The 14,475-nt window shown below is 56.3% G+C and overlaps 3 protein-coding genes across 6 annotated transcripts in view; all 3 read left to right on the forward strand.

Annotated features, from left to right (window-relative positions):
• PXN (paxillin) overlaps window positions 1–10,412 on the forward strand; it is a 47,195-nt gene extending 36,783 nt beyond the window's left edge. The window contains exons 9-14 of one of the 3 annotated variants that reach the window (XM_075434663.1): window positions 177–581; window positions 3,902–4,072; window positions 4,417–4,590; window positions 5,147–5,228; window positions 5,560–5,708; window positions 7,101–10,412. In XM_075434663.1, the coding sequence (XP_075290778.1) occupies window positions 177–581; window positions 3,902–4,072; window positions 4,417–4,590; window positions 5,147–5,228; window positions 5,560–5,708; window positions 7,101–7,367 (1,248 nt within the window). In that variant the 3' untranslated portion in view covers window positions 7,368–10,412. Of the gene's footprint in view, window positions 1–176; window positions 582–3,901; window positions 4,073–4,203; window positions 4,272–4,416; window positions 4,591–5,146; window positions 5,229–5,559; window positions 5,709–7,100 lie in introns of those variants that run through there. The other 2 variants (XM_075434665.1, XM_075434664.1) reach the window with 2 other exon arrangements.
• A 218-nt stretch (window positions 10,413–10,630) lies between these two features.
• RPLP0 (ribosomal protein lateral stalk subunit P0) lies at window positions 10,631–13,920 on the forward strand. Its single transcript, XM_075434912.1, has 8 exons — window positions 10,631–10,721; window positions 10,940–11,044; window positions 11,443–11,618; window positions 11,716–11,803; window positions 12,076–12,222; window positions 12,675–12,860; window positions 13,186–13,326; window positions 13,681–13,920. The coding sequence occupies exons 2-8, from the start codon at window positions 10,991–10,993 to the stop codon at window positions 13,846–13,848; spliced, it is 960 nt and encodes a 319-aa protein (XP_075291027.1). The 5' UTR covers window positions 10,631–10,721; window positions 10,940–10,990; the 3' UTR covers window positions 13,849–13,920.
• A 299-nt stretch (window positions 13,921–14,219) lies between these two features.
• Window positions 14,220–14,475, forward strand: part of GCN1 (GCN1 activator of EIF2AK4) — a 43,833-nt gene continuing 43,577 nt past the window's right edge. For both annotated transcript variants that reach the window (XM_075434263.1, XM_075434264.1), the window contains exon 1: window positions 14,220–14,250. In XM_075434263.1, coding sequence (XP_075290378.1) covers window positions 14,233–14,250 — 18 coding nt within the window. In that variant the 5' untranslated portion in view covers window positions 14,220–14,232. The remainder of the gene's footprint in view (window positions 14,251–14,475) is intronic.

The following is a 14,475-nucleotide window of genomic DNA, read 5'->3' on the forward strand; positions in this document are numbered from 1 at the left end:
TCTAAGATGGCGCTCTGCCTTGAGCCGCACAGGGAAGCATGTTTTGTACTTCCCTTCTTGCTGCTTTTCCCCCCTACATAAACATACTGGTAACAACCAGCCTTCCTGTTGCAGGAAGTGCTTGTTGGTTCCTCTTTGCATTTATTCACCTTTCTTCTTCTTCCCTATCTTTCTAGGTGGTTTTTCCTCCAGAATCCCCGCTCCCCCCAAGGAGGACGGTCTCTGTTCCAGCCTCTTCCCTGCTCCAGCCTTTCAAAGAAACTTCAAAGACAATCCCTGCTAGTGCTGCTCCCTCTCACGTCTCTGGCCCTGCACCTCTCCTCCCACCCCCACCTCAGCCTTCCCATGTGCCATCTACCTCAGCTCTTAGCCCACTCTCCTCCTCTTCCTTCAGCTTGGCTCCCCAGCCTCTCTTCCAGTGGGAAATTTCTGGTGATGATTATCATGAGCTTTCTGTTCTGGGCACCTCTCCTTCTGAAGATCCTAGGCACTCGCGTTCTCCTCAGACCTGGACCCCTAGCACCAAGACAGTTTCTGTTGGCTGTCAGACTGAAGACGATGCTTTCTTCCCACAGATGCAGGCAGGCTCCTCTCTTCTGGTTGGTTTGTTTAGCAGTGTTGTCCAGTCTAACTGCTGCTCCTAAGTTGATAGCTCAGTAGATGCAGTGTTCAGGTGAAGGCTGGTACTGAGCTGCTAGGTAGGAGAGAGGAGATCCTGGCAACATCTAATCCCAGCTGTGCCTGTCCAGCACTGCAAAGTACACGTCTGTGCAGTAACCTGCTGGGGTGTGTGTGTGTGTGGTTCCTCTGTCCTGATGGTCGCTTTGTGCAGCAGGGACTCTGTTTGCCTATGAGATGGAGGCAGCTCTGAAACACAGGCTGCAGCTCTCCCTGTGATGTTTTCCCTTGGAGGAGAGGAGTAAAAGATGGCACAGTCTTGATACTGGAAGGAACAAATCGGCAATCCTTCCTGGGTTTGCCCGTTCAGACAGGTGTCCACAGTGCGAGTGGGTTTTTGGGGAGGAGATGGTATGATCAAGAGCTGAGTTCTGCATCTCATGTCAGGGAAGGGCTGCAGCTCCAGAATGGTGGAAGGTCTTAATGTATACGTGCAGTGCAGCGGTGTGCGATGTTATGTGCACAGGCAGCTCTCAAGCAGTGAGCAAGGAAACACCTCTGCGTCTTGAACTCTTGTGCTTTGCAGGTGACCTCTGCTCCTCCCCTCGTCCGCAGTGCCGGTCTGCTGGCTGCTCACGCACCTCCGGGCCCCTCCGCCCCGGAGAAGGCAGGACCTCCTTTCTGTTTCCTCAGCGTGGTGTGCTCTTTGGGTCGATAAGTGTGCTGCAGACACTGCTGGTATCTGCTCCTGGAGCTCCCAGCACCGTGTGGATAGATGATTCCCTGTAGCGCATGGTTTGCTGCTCAGAGAGCTCCTAACTGGACTTGAGTGGTGGCAGATCTCATGGGTGAAGGGTGGGAATTTGAAGGGCCTTTACATGACGAATTTATGTGGATGCTGTGCTGGGTGTTCCTTGTAAACAGCCGGTGTTGCGTGCAGGAGGTGGAAGCAAACCTTTTCCAGGCAGAGACTCATCTGTGAGCTGTCAGAAAGGCTGGATGACCAGGCCAGGTAGAAGCTGTAGTGGCCACAGGTGGCTATGCCTGCACTGAAGTTAGCTGTGGCTTGCAGGATCTCTCCTACGAGGAGAGGCTGAGGGAGCTGGGCTTGTTCAGCCTGACGAAGAGCAGGCTGAGGGGGACCTAATAAATGCTTATAAATATCTGAAGGGTGGGTGTCAGGAGGATGGGGCCAGACTCTTCTCAGTGGTGCCCAGCGACAGGACAAGGGGCAACGGGCACAAACTGAGGCACAGGAAGTTCCGTCTGAACATGAGGAAGAACTTCTTCCCTCTGAGGGTGACGGAGCCCTGGAACAGGCTGCCCAGGGAGGCTGTGGAGTCTCCTTCTCTGGAGGTATTCAAGCCCCGCCTGGACGCGGTGCTGTGCAGCCTGCTCTGGGTGACCCTGCTTCGGCAGGGGGTTGGGCTGGGTGACCCACAGAGGGCCCTTCCAGCCCCGAACATTCTGTGATTCTGTGGTCATGTTGAATTCATCTCATCTCCTTTCTATTCGGATGGTGTTTATCACTTGTGAGTGGCATTTGTGCCTGTCCTGCCTGGTGGCCACAAGCCCCTGGTTAGTGTGAGAAAGGATATGATTCTCTTGACACGGCCCAGCCCTTTTCCTCCTGCTGTGCTGTGCAGGAAGCCCTGGCTTTGTCCTGGGACTCTGGCCTGGCTTGGTTTACAAAGGCCTGTTGTCTCCCTGCCTCAAGAAGTCTCCTCGCAATGGTGCGCTTTGCAGACATTCACTGGAACTGTTTGGTAGCGAAAACTGCTGTGTGGTGGAGGGCTTGTTTTGGGCTTGGGGTCTTGGGATGTGGTGGTGCTGCTCTGTGCTGCTGGACTAGGAGAGGCTGAGAGTTATGGGATGGCTGGGAGGAGAGAGGAGGGGAAAAGCGGTGTGTTAGACTCCATTGGGAGTCATGCTGCATGCAAGGCAAGGCTGATGAGGCGTGTGTGTATATGTGTGTAAAAAAAACCCCGACATTATGTATGTCATGAGAATTTTTATACAAAGGAGTAGAAACCAGGGTTTGTCATTGTGTAAAGTAGTCGACTGCAAGTACAGCCAGCTGCAGGACAGGGAATGGAGCTCCTCCTGTGGCTGGAGGGCAGGTTCTGCCAGGGCTGTGGAGCCCTGCAGTGTGTCCCTGGTCCCCTGGCTGTGCTGGCGCAGGCTGATGGGAGGTTCCCAAGTGTAGATTTTACATCTGTTTTTGTCTGTCCCCTTAGTAAGAGAAAACGTGCTCCAGACCAACATCTCAGGGAGGGACTTCTTTGAGTCTCTCTAAACCTGACAGTAGCTATTCCAGTGCAAAGTCACTAGTTAGCTAAACTAAGCTGTGTGTCATTATTGCAGTTTGCCTGCAAAGGTGGCCAAAGAGCACATATTCTTTGTTTATAAGTTATGAACCTAAGTCAAACATTCCTGCCCCTCCTCTGGGAAGCCTTTCCAAGCCGTGGGTGCTGTGGGGGTGTGAGTTTCAGAAACGACCTCTGGGACAAGTATCTGAATCCCTTTCCCCCCAGCCCCGTGGCTTTCCAGCGGTCTGACAATAGACGTGGCAGTCTTTCCGTTGCAGCCCTGTCTGCCAGGGCTCTGCCGTGGATGCAGTGCCCTCTCCGTAGGTAAACAGCAGGCAGCTTGGAGGGAGTTAGTTCCTTCCTGCTTCCGCTTGCTCGCTTCAGGCATGGGATGAGAGCCACCTGATGGGGGCAAAGCAGACTGGGCAAAAAAGTCTACAGAAGATGGTGGAAAGGAAGGGAGGGAGGGGAAGGGAGAAGACATTCTAGCCGAAAGGGAGGTGAGATGTAGAAGAGGAGAGGGATCTCTGCAAGAGAGGAGAGGGCGACAACTGAGAGAGAGCAACAGCCTAGATGTAGAGAGAGGTCAAGGGGAAGGGGCCCTCTGGATGGCGTCTCTGCTTTGTCAGCTGGCCAAGAAACGATGAGGTAGATTTTTGGCAGAGGCTTAGAGAGCCGTGTGCTGACTGCTTGGGATCTGCTGGTGACTTCTGCTGTATGCGCAGTGAAGGAAAATCAAATCCTCAGCTCGCAGCTCTGCTGTTATACATCGCAGGGTCTCTGCTTGTCTCTGCATGGGCAGAATATGTATGTCTACTTAATTCTGGCTCTCACTGCCTTCTGCAGAGAGTGTAGCTGTCTCCTAGCAATCTCCTGTCCGTCCCTACAGAGGAGCCACTGGCAGCTGCAGCAGACCTTTATCTTGTAACCACGGCAGCACTTGCCTTACGGTCTTTGTTTTCTCTTCCCCGCAGTTCATGGCGCAGGGGAAGGCCGGGAGCAGCTCCCCTCCATCCACAACCCCCAAGCCTGGCAGTCAGCTGGACACCATGCTGGGAAGTCTGCAGTCTGACCTGAACAAACTGGGTGTAGCTACAGTTGCCAAGGGTGTCTGTGGAGCCTGCAAGAAGCCTATTGCTGGGCAGGTGAGTTGAAGATGCTGCCTCATTGCTGAATCTTGGGCTGCAGCTGGGAGTAGTGGGGAGGGCTGTTTCGTGAGGCTGAAGAGACTGGAGATGCTGGAGAAACTGAAGTACTCTATTTATTCACTGGCTAGGTACGCTGTAAGCTCCTCCAGTGACCTCTACCCTGCCCTTGAGGGACTGCCCTCTCCTGAGATGATAGGTAATTCAGTTTTCATGCTACCCCAGTTCAGGGCTCACTTGAGTAGTAGAACTTGTCATTCTTGCTGACCTCCAGCTGGTATCTTGTCGTGTGGTCTAGGGGAGAGGGAGATAGAGTTGTCCTTCATGATTTGTCTTCCCAACAGGTAGTTACAGCCATGGGGAAAACTTGGCACCCTGAGCACTTCGTCTGCACCCACTGCCAGGAGGAGATCGGGTCGCGGAACTTCTTTGAGCGGGATGGGCAGCCCTACTGCGAGAAGGACTACCACAACCTCTTCTCCCCTCGCTGCTACTACTGCAATGGGCCGATCCTTGATGTGAGTTCCTTGTGGGGATTAAGGGCGCTGGCAAGGTGCTGCAGGTCGGAGTGTTAAAAACTCTACCCGTGTGTCCCGGGTGGAAGGTTGTGTTTGGGGACTTCTACTTTGCCTTTGCCCTGGCTCTGAAAGGGAAAGTCGGGCCGGTCAAATTCTTACACTAATGAGAGGAGTTCGTCCTTCTCACCTTCAGTGAGGTTCCTTCAGAACCCCACATCGCTCCATCATTCCCATAATGCTTCCTCAGCATTTTTCTGTTGGTAGCCTGCGGTAACAGGCACCAGTGCTAGTCCTGAGAGCTGGATGGGGCCCTGTATAAGGGAGGCAGCAGTGTGTGAGATCCTTTTAGGGTAAAGAAAAAAAAAGTGTGCGGAGGGGAAAGCCTGAATGAGCCAGAGGTGAGGAGGGAATTGACACAGCTCTCTAAAGGACAGTCTATTTTAATGCACGCCCTTGTCAGTACCAACATTAATGTGTTCCTCTCCCCGCTCAGCCCCCCCCTTACCTCCAAGCTGAAGCCATCATTTACATGACTTGCATTTTGTCTTCTTAACAGAAAGTGGTGACGGCTTTGGACAGGACATGGCACCCTGAACACTTTTTCTGTGCCCAGTGTGGAGCTTTCTTTGGACCTGAAGGTATTGCTGGTTTATGCAGTCTCCTCCCTGACCTGCAGATGAGCTGCTGTTAGGGGACAGCCTGAGAAGTGACAGGGGAACTACTGAAGATGGAAGTTCCAAGGGATAGAGTTGTTTATGGGGGAAAGATGCTGGCAGTAATCTCCTTTCCTCCCTGGAGAGGAAGGGTGCGCCTGGGGCGGGAAGGGCAGCAGCAGGAGGAACAGCTACTGCTGTGTTGCGTCAGCAGGGGGAAGGATGATCCTCCCCACACTGGTTATGCTGCAGCGCTTGGCTGACCGCAGGTAAAGATCAGGAGCTGATGCTCTTTGCCTCTCTTCTCCTTTGGCAGGATTTCACGAGAAGGATGGCAAAGCCTATTGCCGCAAGGACTACTTTGACATGTTTGCTCCCAAGTGTGGAGGCTGTGCCCGGGCTATCCTGGAAAACTACATCTCTGCCTTGAACACCCTGTGGCACCCCGAGTGTTTTGTCTGTCGGGTAAGAAAGCCAAGGTCCTGTGCTGCTGGTGTATGACCCCTCTCATTTCGACCCTGCAGGCATCCGATCCCTTATCGGGAAAAGACGCCTGTGGGGTAGCGAAGGGCAGCCAGCCTCACAAGATAAAAATGTCAGCAGCCAAACACCTTCTTGTTCCTCTGGCTGTTTACATTAAACTTTCTAGCTGCCGTGCTCTTTCTGTTCCCAGCTGCAGTTAAGGGCTTCTGCAGCAGCTCACAGATAAACAGAGACATTTTCTGTGACCTTTAAATAATTATAAGCTAAGCTTCTCTCTAAGCACTTGCCTCGGCAATCAGATTTTGAGGATCTCCCTCCCATGTTCCATCTGACAATGTAAACTAATGAGGCTGACCTTGTTCAGACAAACATGCAAGTCAGTGAAACAGTGGTAGGTTCCATACAACAGGCATAATAAACAGGAATACTACAGATTAAATGCTTGGCGCTCTTTCAGAGAGCATTGCAATTATTAACTCTCACAGGCCCCAAGAGATGAGCAAAATCAGCCAGTGTTTCCTAGAGTGGGGAGGAAAGGCAGAGAGCAGAACAAGCAGCCGGAACCCCAAGCTGCCGATTCCTGGGGTGATGCTTGGAGCAGACTGTTGCCACGCAGTCGGGACTGTTGATGGCTCCTGCAGCGGTGTGAGGAGAGCAGAGCCAGAACATGGCAGTCCTGGCTGTGTGGGGCTGGGGCGGGCTGTGCCTGTTTGCACAGAGGGTGAGGCTTCTATCAAGCAGTTCTGCTTTGCTTTGCCCCTGCTGCCACACTGCCTGCGTTAGTGGGGCCAGCACTGATGTCTTCCAGGACATGAGACGAGATTCTCTTCCTGTTTTTTGCTAAAGCAGAGCGGACTTTTCAGCTGTCCTGCTGACGGAGAGTAGACTGTTTATTGAACTCGTTGTCAGCATTAGAGAAGTCTTGGACTCGCTGTAGGCAAACTGCATACATCGCAGTGTTGAGTGTTTAGCTGTCCGTGGCTCTGCATGCAGTTTGCTGGAATCCTGTGTAGGTTTTGGGGACCAGCTGTGGAACAGGCTGGTGTTGGGGCTGAGCAAAACCAGGGTTCTGGAAATCTGGCTTCTCCTCTGGGCCTTGCTGCTGATGTGTTGGGTAAATCTGGCATTATCCTTGACCCTCTTGTGGTCGGCTCCCGTTTGTGGTTGTATCTGTCCAGCTGTCAGCCTTTCCTTGGAAACTCTTCTTGATGAACTGGGTTTGGCTCTTTGGCCAACAGTACGATGCTGAAAGGCAGCGGTTCACCCTGCTCACAGTGCCGCTCGGCTGCGCCACAGAGCAGAGGAGGCTGGTGGAGCTGCCCGTGTCCCCGGCTTGTTATACAGTCTGTCCCCTTCTGCTTTATCCTCCTGCAGGAATGTTTCACACCGTTCATCAATGGCAGCTTCTTTGAGCATGACGGGCAGCCCTACTGCGAGGTGCATTACCACGAGCGTCGCGGCTCGCTCTGCTCCGGTTGCCAGAAGCCTATCACAGGACGCTGCATCACTGCCATGGGCAAGAAATTTCACCCCGAACACTTTGTCTGTGCCTTCTGCCTCAAGCAGCTCAACAAAGGAACCTTCAAAGAACAGAATGACAAGCCCTACTGCCAGAACTGCTTTCTCAAGCTCTTCTGTTAGAGGAGTTGTAGACAGGCGCTATAAGCATCTTTCTGCCACCCCCTTGGCAGTTCTGTCTCTCTGAACATTACTGTGATTTAGAAACCTTACCAGGCAGGGGAGGAGGGTGGGCGGGGTGGGATGGGAGTGCTTTCTGCTGCTACGGGGAGGCAGTAGAAGCAGAGATGAGACGGACCATTAAACTGGAAATGCCCTTGCTGTGTCTCAGTAGAGAGAGGCTGAGTCCCCTCGTTACAGCGTGCGTGTCTGTGCATGTGACTGACAGCTGAGCTTAGCTCCAGGGCTCCAACAGGGAGGTTTTACCCAGCCCCCTCCTGCAGAAGGAGTCTTTTGCCAGTAACGTTTGGGCCGTGTCAGCTCTCTGAGCAGATCCTGACACTTGCAGACAGCACAGCCCTCTGCTTTGACACCTCTTTCTCAGGCTTCTGTCTGCGTGCCTGCAATCTGAGCAGCGGCACGGCGAGGGCACCCTGTGATCTCAGTGCCAGCCTGGCTCGGCTCACTGGAGCCACGTGGCATGTGTGACCTACCCTGTTCAGAGCAGCAGTGCAGGCAGCCACGACCCTGCAAGGGTCTCTCCAGTTCCATTACACTGTAAGGAGATGATACCACTTACTTTTATTTTTTGTTTCTTTTTTTTTTTAAGAGAAATCAAGATATTACTGTGTGGGGTGGTTTTTATTTCCCTGGTTTGTTATTCCTTGCCTTTTCTCAACACACTGGAGCAGGAGATGGAGTAAGCCCCGGCCATCCCTCAGCACTGACGTGCGCTCTGGTGGGCGACATCCCATGCCAGGCACCTCTGTCAGCAGCTAGGCCTGCTCAGGGCATCTGCTCTTGGGAGAGCGGAAGAGGCATCGTCCCTTCTTTAAAAGCAGATGCAGAGAGGTTAGAGCACAGCCTCTTCCATCCATCCCTGTCGTGAGCGAGTGTGACACGTGTGTGTTTATCTGGCCCGAAACTCTCCTATCTGTCGGGGCCTGAAGTGGTCACAACAGCAGGGAGAAGTGGAACGGTTTAAGAAGCCAGGGATCCAAACTTTGTATCCTTTCTTCTTCCTCTCTTTGCCCCCTGGTATGTCCCTTTTCTGTGCTCATGTTAAACATGTCCTACTGAGAGATGCTAGAGCAATAACCTTTTATATTGACTGTTGCTGGTATAACAAGTCCCTTGGGCTGGGTGTGTGTGACACACTTGGGAGTTTTACTATCAAAGTGAATACTGTATCCTGTCTTTGATAAGAACTGTAGATTTCTACACTGATTTTGAATTCATATCTAATTTACTTTTAATCCTCTTATACAGAAATTGGTTTTGAAGTGATTTTAAGCAAGCAACTTTTATATCAAGCTGTTCTGTTCTAGGCAGTGTGCCAGTTGTGCTGGTTAACTGCATCTGTAACCTCAATGCTTTGTTAAGCCTGACTAACATTCAATATTTTCTTTTTATTGCGGGTTGGGAGGGGCTGGAATCTATGGGGAAGGGAATGTGACTTGTATTTTTTTTTTTTTCTTAGCACAGGCAGGTGAACTGTGAATAGCTTTTTTTTTTTCCTTTTTTTTTTTTTTCACCCCTCCTCTGGGTCACCTAAAAGTGTGGTTTTCGATTTTTATTGTAACCTGTAAACTGCTGTATTTGAATCACCTGCCGTTCTCCCAAAGCCCGGCTTCCAGGATTTTACAGTGAGTCTTAATATGATGCTGCAGGGGGGAAGAGCTCAGATCTTTGTCTTCGGTTTCTCCTTGTCAGCCACCTGAAACCAGGGCAGGGCTAATTGGGGAGGGGGTTCGTTTTCTCCTGTGGAAGAAAGGTCTTGTGACTGAAGAGAAGAAATGGGGAGAGACAGACTCTGTTCCTGACTAGCTGTGTAACTTTGGGCCAGTCGCTAAACCTTACCGTGCCTCAGTTTCCCCATCTGTAAAATGGGGGCAGTCTCGCCTGGATTTGTGAGGTTCTTGTGAGGCTCAGTTCACATTTGCTAAAGCAGGTGGAGGGTGCTATGGAAGGTGAAATGCTGTGTTGAGACACCCGACGGTTTTCTGTGGTGACAGCCAGAGCAGCCTGGGAGCGGTGTTTGGAATTCCTTCTCCAGAGCGCTACAGCACTGGCACCGTTGACGTCTGCTTGTGCTTTTCAGCTCAGCAGCTGCCTCGGGGGTCCTGGGGCACCTGGCCAGAAACCAGCCCGGCTTTAGGCTGGAATCCGTGGGCTGGTTGCTGCGGTGCCTCGCTGCCCTGCTCGGGTCACTGAAACAGTTTTTCACCAGTTCCCCGTACACGTGAACCTCGGTTTGTGGCGGTGAGAGCGAGGGGAGCTGTGGAAGCACCAGAGCTAAAGGTGCGTCAGCTGGGCTGAGCCCAGCTCTTGGAGAGTTCGCCTTTTCCTCTCTGAGAGCGGTTTGACTTAAAGTGGATGTTTCTAAGCTGCGTGCGCTTATCTTGCTGAGAAGGTCGACTTCTTTCGGCCCCGCTAAGAGGACAGAAAGCTGTCGTGTGGGGAGGGGGGCGAGAAGACACTGCTGCAGCACCGCTTGCTCTGTGATGCCTGCAGACGGTGTGATCGTGTGTGCCTCGGTTTCCCTCTCCGGGGAGCCTTCAACCTACCTCACGGCGAGTTGAGGCTTGCGTCAGTGATGCTTCTGGCAGGCGTGGAAAGCCCTGGGCGCGGGGTGCTGCGGAGGGCCGCAGCGCCTGGCGTTGGCGCTGAACGGAGATGGCCGAACGCTTCCCTCCTGAGCACGACCTCGAGCGTCTCCTGCCTTCGCCTGGTTTCTGGGGTGGCTGCGCCGCTGCGGGGGTCCAGAATGGCTGCTGGCGGGCTTCGGGCGCGGTTCGAGGGTGGTGAGGGGAGAGCCGGGCTGCGAGGCCGGGACGGGGAGGGCCGTTCGCCCCGCCTGCGCGTGGGCTGCGGCCTGCTCCGCCGGCCCACGGTTATTTGCGCTCTGTTCTCCCTTGTAAAACAATAACTCCGCTTTTTTTTTTTTTTTTTTTTTTGCCATTTAACATTCTTGCAGTTACGCTAATAAAATTTTTACCGTTATTCTCACGCCTGTGTCGCGATTGTTTCCATCCCTTGAGGTTGGGAGAGACCAGCAGGGGGCGGGTCCGCGCTGCGCGCTCCTCCGGCCGCCAGGGGGCGCCCCACGCTGAGCCGCGCCTTCCTCCGCCCCGCGCCTTCCGCCGGCGGCAGGCCCGCGGCTCAATCGGATCGGCGGCCCGCCCTGATTGACGCGCGGCGGGCAGCCAATGGGTCGAGCCGAGGTCACGGCGCGGCTCGCCGCCATTGGGCAGGAACAGCGCTAGAAAAGGAGGTGGGCCCGCCCTCTGGCCTTTCTTTCCCGGAGCCCTCGTGGAGGTGAGTGCGCGCCGCGGCGTCTCCGGGGGCCCGGGCGGGCCGGGCCGGGCCGGGGGGGGCGGGGCGGGGCAGGGCGGGGCAGGGCAGGGCAGGGCAGGGCAGGGTCGGAGCGAACCCCGGGTCCTGGGCCGCGATGGGGTGGGGGCCGCGGGGAGGAGGAGGCCGGGGCCGGGGAGCGGAGGCCGCGGAGCCGCCTGAGCTGCCCTCGTCCCCGTCAGGTCCTAGCTCGTCTTTAAACCCCGCCGGGCGATCCTTGGAGCACCGCCGCGATGCCCAGGGAAGACAGGGCCACGTGGAAGTCCAACTACTTCATGAAAATCATCGTGAGTCTCGCCGCGGGCCCGCAGGGCTGCGGCCCGGCCCCGCCGGGGCCTCGGGAGCGGGGGCGGCGGGGGAGTTGTGCGGGGAGGGGGGGGGGTTGCGGTGCCGTGGCTCGGCTGTGCAAGGAACGGTTACTTGGCAGTGGGAAGAGGTGATGGTAGGCCCGGTCGGATCACTTCCAAGGGCCCTTGCAGAGTTTGCGCAGCAGTTGCAGACGTGACGCGTTCTGGCTGGACGGCTGGGTGGAAGGTGCAGCCGTGGGGTGCGCCCAGGGCCCGATGGAGCTGAGCACCCTCAAACCTCACGCACGCTTTTATTTTTAGACATGTTGAGGTTTTCATGCTGCTCTGTGCGCCGGTCCAGATTTTGTTGTGTAGTTACAGTGTTTTCCTTGCTATAGCAACTGCTGGATGATTACCCAAAATGTTTCATCGTGGGAGCAGACAACGTGGGATCCAAGCAGATGCAGCAAATCCGTATGTCCCTGCGTGGGAAGGCTGTTGTGCTGATGGGGAAGAATACGATGATGCGCAAGGCGATTCGTGGTCACCTGGAGAACAACCCTGCCTTGGAGAAGTGGGTAACGCTGTCTGAATGTACTGCCAGGTCCTCTCTCTGGGAGGAGGAGGTGTTGTCCGAGAAGCAGAGCTGAGGGCTGTCGTCTTTCTTTCAGGCTGCTGCCTCACATCCGTGGGAACGTGGGCTTTGTCTTCACCAAGGAGGATCTGACTGAGATCCGGGACATGCTGCTGGCTAACAAGGTGGGGGAGACCAGCCCTCGCTGCCTCTCTGGGCTGGCAGATAAAGAACTGAAAATAAAGCCAAAACCGCGTGGGGGATAGCTGATTTATCGGGAATTCTTGAGGGTTGGGAACTAGGCCCCTGCAGCCTTAGGCAAGCTGCTCACGTTCCGCTTCGGTCTTGCTTGTGTGTGTCCCTGGTGGTGTCCGTGCTGGAGGAGTGCTCTGGGAGGGTGTCAGTGCCATCCCACGAGGCCCGAAGTGAGCGTTCTTCCATCTTCTCCTTTTCCCAGGTGCCAGCTGCTGCCCGTGCTGGTGCTATTGCTCCTTGTGATGTGACTGTGCCGGCCCAGAACACCGGTCTTGGACCTGAGAAGACCTCCTTTTTCCAGGCCTTGGGCATCACCACGAAGATTTCCAGAGGGACCATTGAAATTCTGGTTAGCGAGCGGCATGCTGCTGTTGGTGAAGCTCTCCCTTGGCTGGAGGGCCCTGAGCGTGGTGTTTGAGAGAGCCGTAAAGGCCAAAGCTCCCATTAGACACAAAGTCTGAGTGCGGCACTTCGGGAGCTGCTGAGTGACGATATCTGGCTTGGCTCACGTGTCCGGTGTGCGGGGATTGAAGTTCTCTGTCAGATCTCCTGCTGTGCTGGGGGAACTCAGGGGCGAGCTACCCGCAGGGAGCGCAGGAAGGGCGCTGCCTGTCTCCTGGCTTAGGTGCACCTGCTTGCGTGGTCTAGGGCTCGCTCAACTTGCAGAGCTCAACTTGGAGCCAGCTTTTGTTGTGCTCGTTTGTTCCTTCAGTTCCATGTCTTTGTCACTGGAAATGCGCGTTTGTGTCCCGTCCTGAATTCCCTTGTGCATATTCACTCCTTTTCCCCTGCTTTCCTCAGAGCGACGTGCAGCTCATCAAAACGGGAGACAAAGTGGGTGCCAGCGAAGCCACCCTGCTGAACATGCTGAACATCTCCCCCTTCTCCTTCGGGCTGGTCATCCAGCAGGTCTTTGACAACGGCAGCATTTACAATCCCGAAGTGCTGGACATCACCGAGGAGACCTTGCACAAGCGCTTCCTGGAGGTGAGTGCCACAACCCGTGTCTGTCGTGTTCCACCTCTGCGGCCTCGCTGCTGTGGCAGCCGGCGCTGACCCGGAACCAAGCGTCACCTCTGGTCTTTTCCATGGGATGCTGCAGAAACAGTCTGCCAGAGCGAACCCCCCGTAGGCTTTTTCATCTGGAGCTACTTCGGAAAGAGTCTGAGGCCATTTAAATCGTTGTCTGGTTTCGCTGGAGCCGCGTTAGAGCGTGTTGCACGCTGTCCCTTGCTACCTTGGCAGTGTCGAAGCGTGCCATCGCCTGCCGTGGCTTCTAGGAGCGCAGTGACACGAGCCTCTCTCCTCGCAGGGCGTTCGCAACGTTGCCAGCGTCTGTCTGCAGATCGGGTACCCGACCATCGCTTCCGTGCCCCACTCCATCGTCAACGGGTACAAGCGAGTCCTGGCCGTGGCGGTGGAGACCGACTACACCTTCCCGCTGGCTGAAAAGGTAACGGCCGAGCGCCCCGCTGCTCCGCGCGGGTGGGTGGCGAGGTGCACCCGGGCCCCTGCGCAGAACCACCTGGTTCGAAAGGCCTTCGGCCCGCCGGCGTGCGAGGGGCCTGTCCCGAGAAGGGCACTTCCTTCCCCAAGTCGTGTACGGGTGGCGGGAGGAGGCCGAGCGACCCGGCGTTCCTTCCTGCTGGGGCTCCTGGGCGTAGCCGAAACGCCTCCGATTCTTCATACGTGGCAGCGGCCAGCGCGTCTGTCTGGCTTCCGGCGAGCTGCCTTTATGGGTGCCGAGGTTTGATCTTCCAAAATGTTTCCGTGGAGTTTACCTTTCCTCCCCCGCTCGCTTTTGCAGGTGAAGGCCTTCCTGGCAGACCCCTCCGCTTTCGTGGCCGCCATCCCCGTGGTGGCCGAAGCGGCTGCGCCCGCTGCTGCTGCTGCTGCCGCCGCCCCGGCGAAAGAAGCGGCGAAGGAGGAGTCGGAGGAGTCCGACGAGGACATGGGCTTCGGTCTCTTCGACTAACAGCCGCGGCCGGCTGTCTGTCTGTGTCAGAGTTGCTCCAGCTGGAGAAATAAAAACCGATTTTACACCCTCCACGCGTGCCCGCGTTGCTGCCGTGGCCTGCGGCTCCCCGGGGGCTGGGGGGGAGCATTCATTCGCGGGGCGGGTGCGGGCAGACGCTGCTGCGCCCAGGCCTGGCCCGGCAGCTTCCCCGCGCGGTGGAGCCGCCGCCCGCTTCCCTGCGCTCGGGGCCCGCCTGGGGCGGGCGAGGGGCCGGGGCTCGCCGCGCTCCGCCGCCGGACCAGGCCGCAGCGCCATCGCCATAGAGCCGGGCGGCGCCCCGGCGTGCCCCGCGCGCGGCCCGACCCGGAAGTCGCTAGCGCTTCCGGGGTGGCGGGCGGCGCCATGGCGGCCGACACGCAGGTGAGTGCGGGACGGGCCCGCGGCCCGATGGCGGGGGTAGTGGCGGCGGGGAGGGTGGGCCCAGTCCCCCCCCCCCCCCCGCGCTGCGCCGCGCTCCCCCGGCCCGTGCGCGGGGCCCGGCCCGCTGCCCGCGGCCGGACGGGGACGTGGCGGCCGGCCCGGGGCGGGGAGGCCGCGCTGTGCCCGGCCCGCGGGGGGGTGGGGAGCGGGCGCCCCGCTGCCTGA

This window comes from Opisthocomus hoazin, chromosome 13 (genome assembly GCF_030867145.1).
Source record: "Opisthocomus hoazin isolate bOpiHoa1 chromosome 13, bOpiHoa1.hap1, whole genome shotgun sequence".
Taxonomy (NCBI): domain Eukaryota; kingdom Metazoa; phylum Chordata; class Aves; order Opisthocomiformes; family Opisthocomidae; genus Opisthocomus; species Opisthocomus hoazin.

Bases quoted from the DNA above. Each gene is read 5' to 3' on its own strand.
- RPLP0 (XM_075434912.1), top strand. From the start codon at position 10,991: ATGCCCAGGGAAGACAGGGCCACGTGGAAGTCCAACTACTTCATGAAA. The intron at 11,804-12,075 runs GTGGGGGAGACC...TCCTTTTCCCAG, and splicing joins ACATGCTGCTGGCTAACAAG to GTGCCAGCTGCTGCCCGTGC. The intron at 13,327-13,680 runs GTAACGGCCGAG...TCGCTTTTGCAG, and splicing joins CCTTCCCGCTGGCTGAAAAG to GTGAAGGCCTTCCTGGCAGA.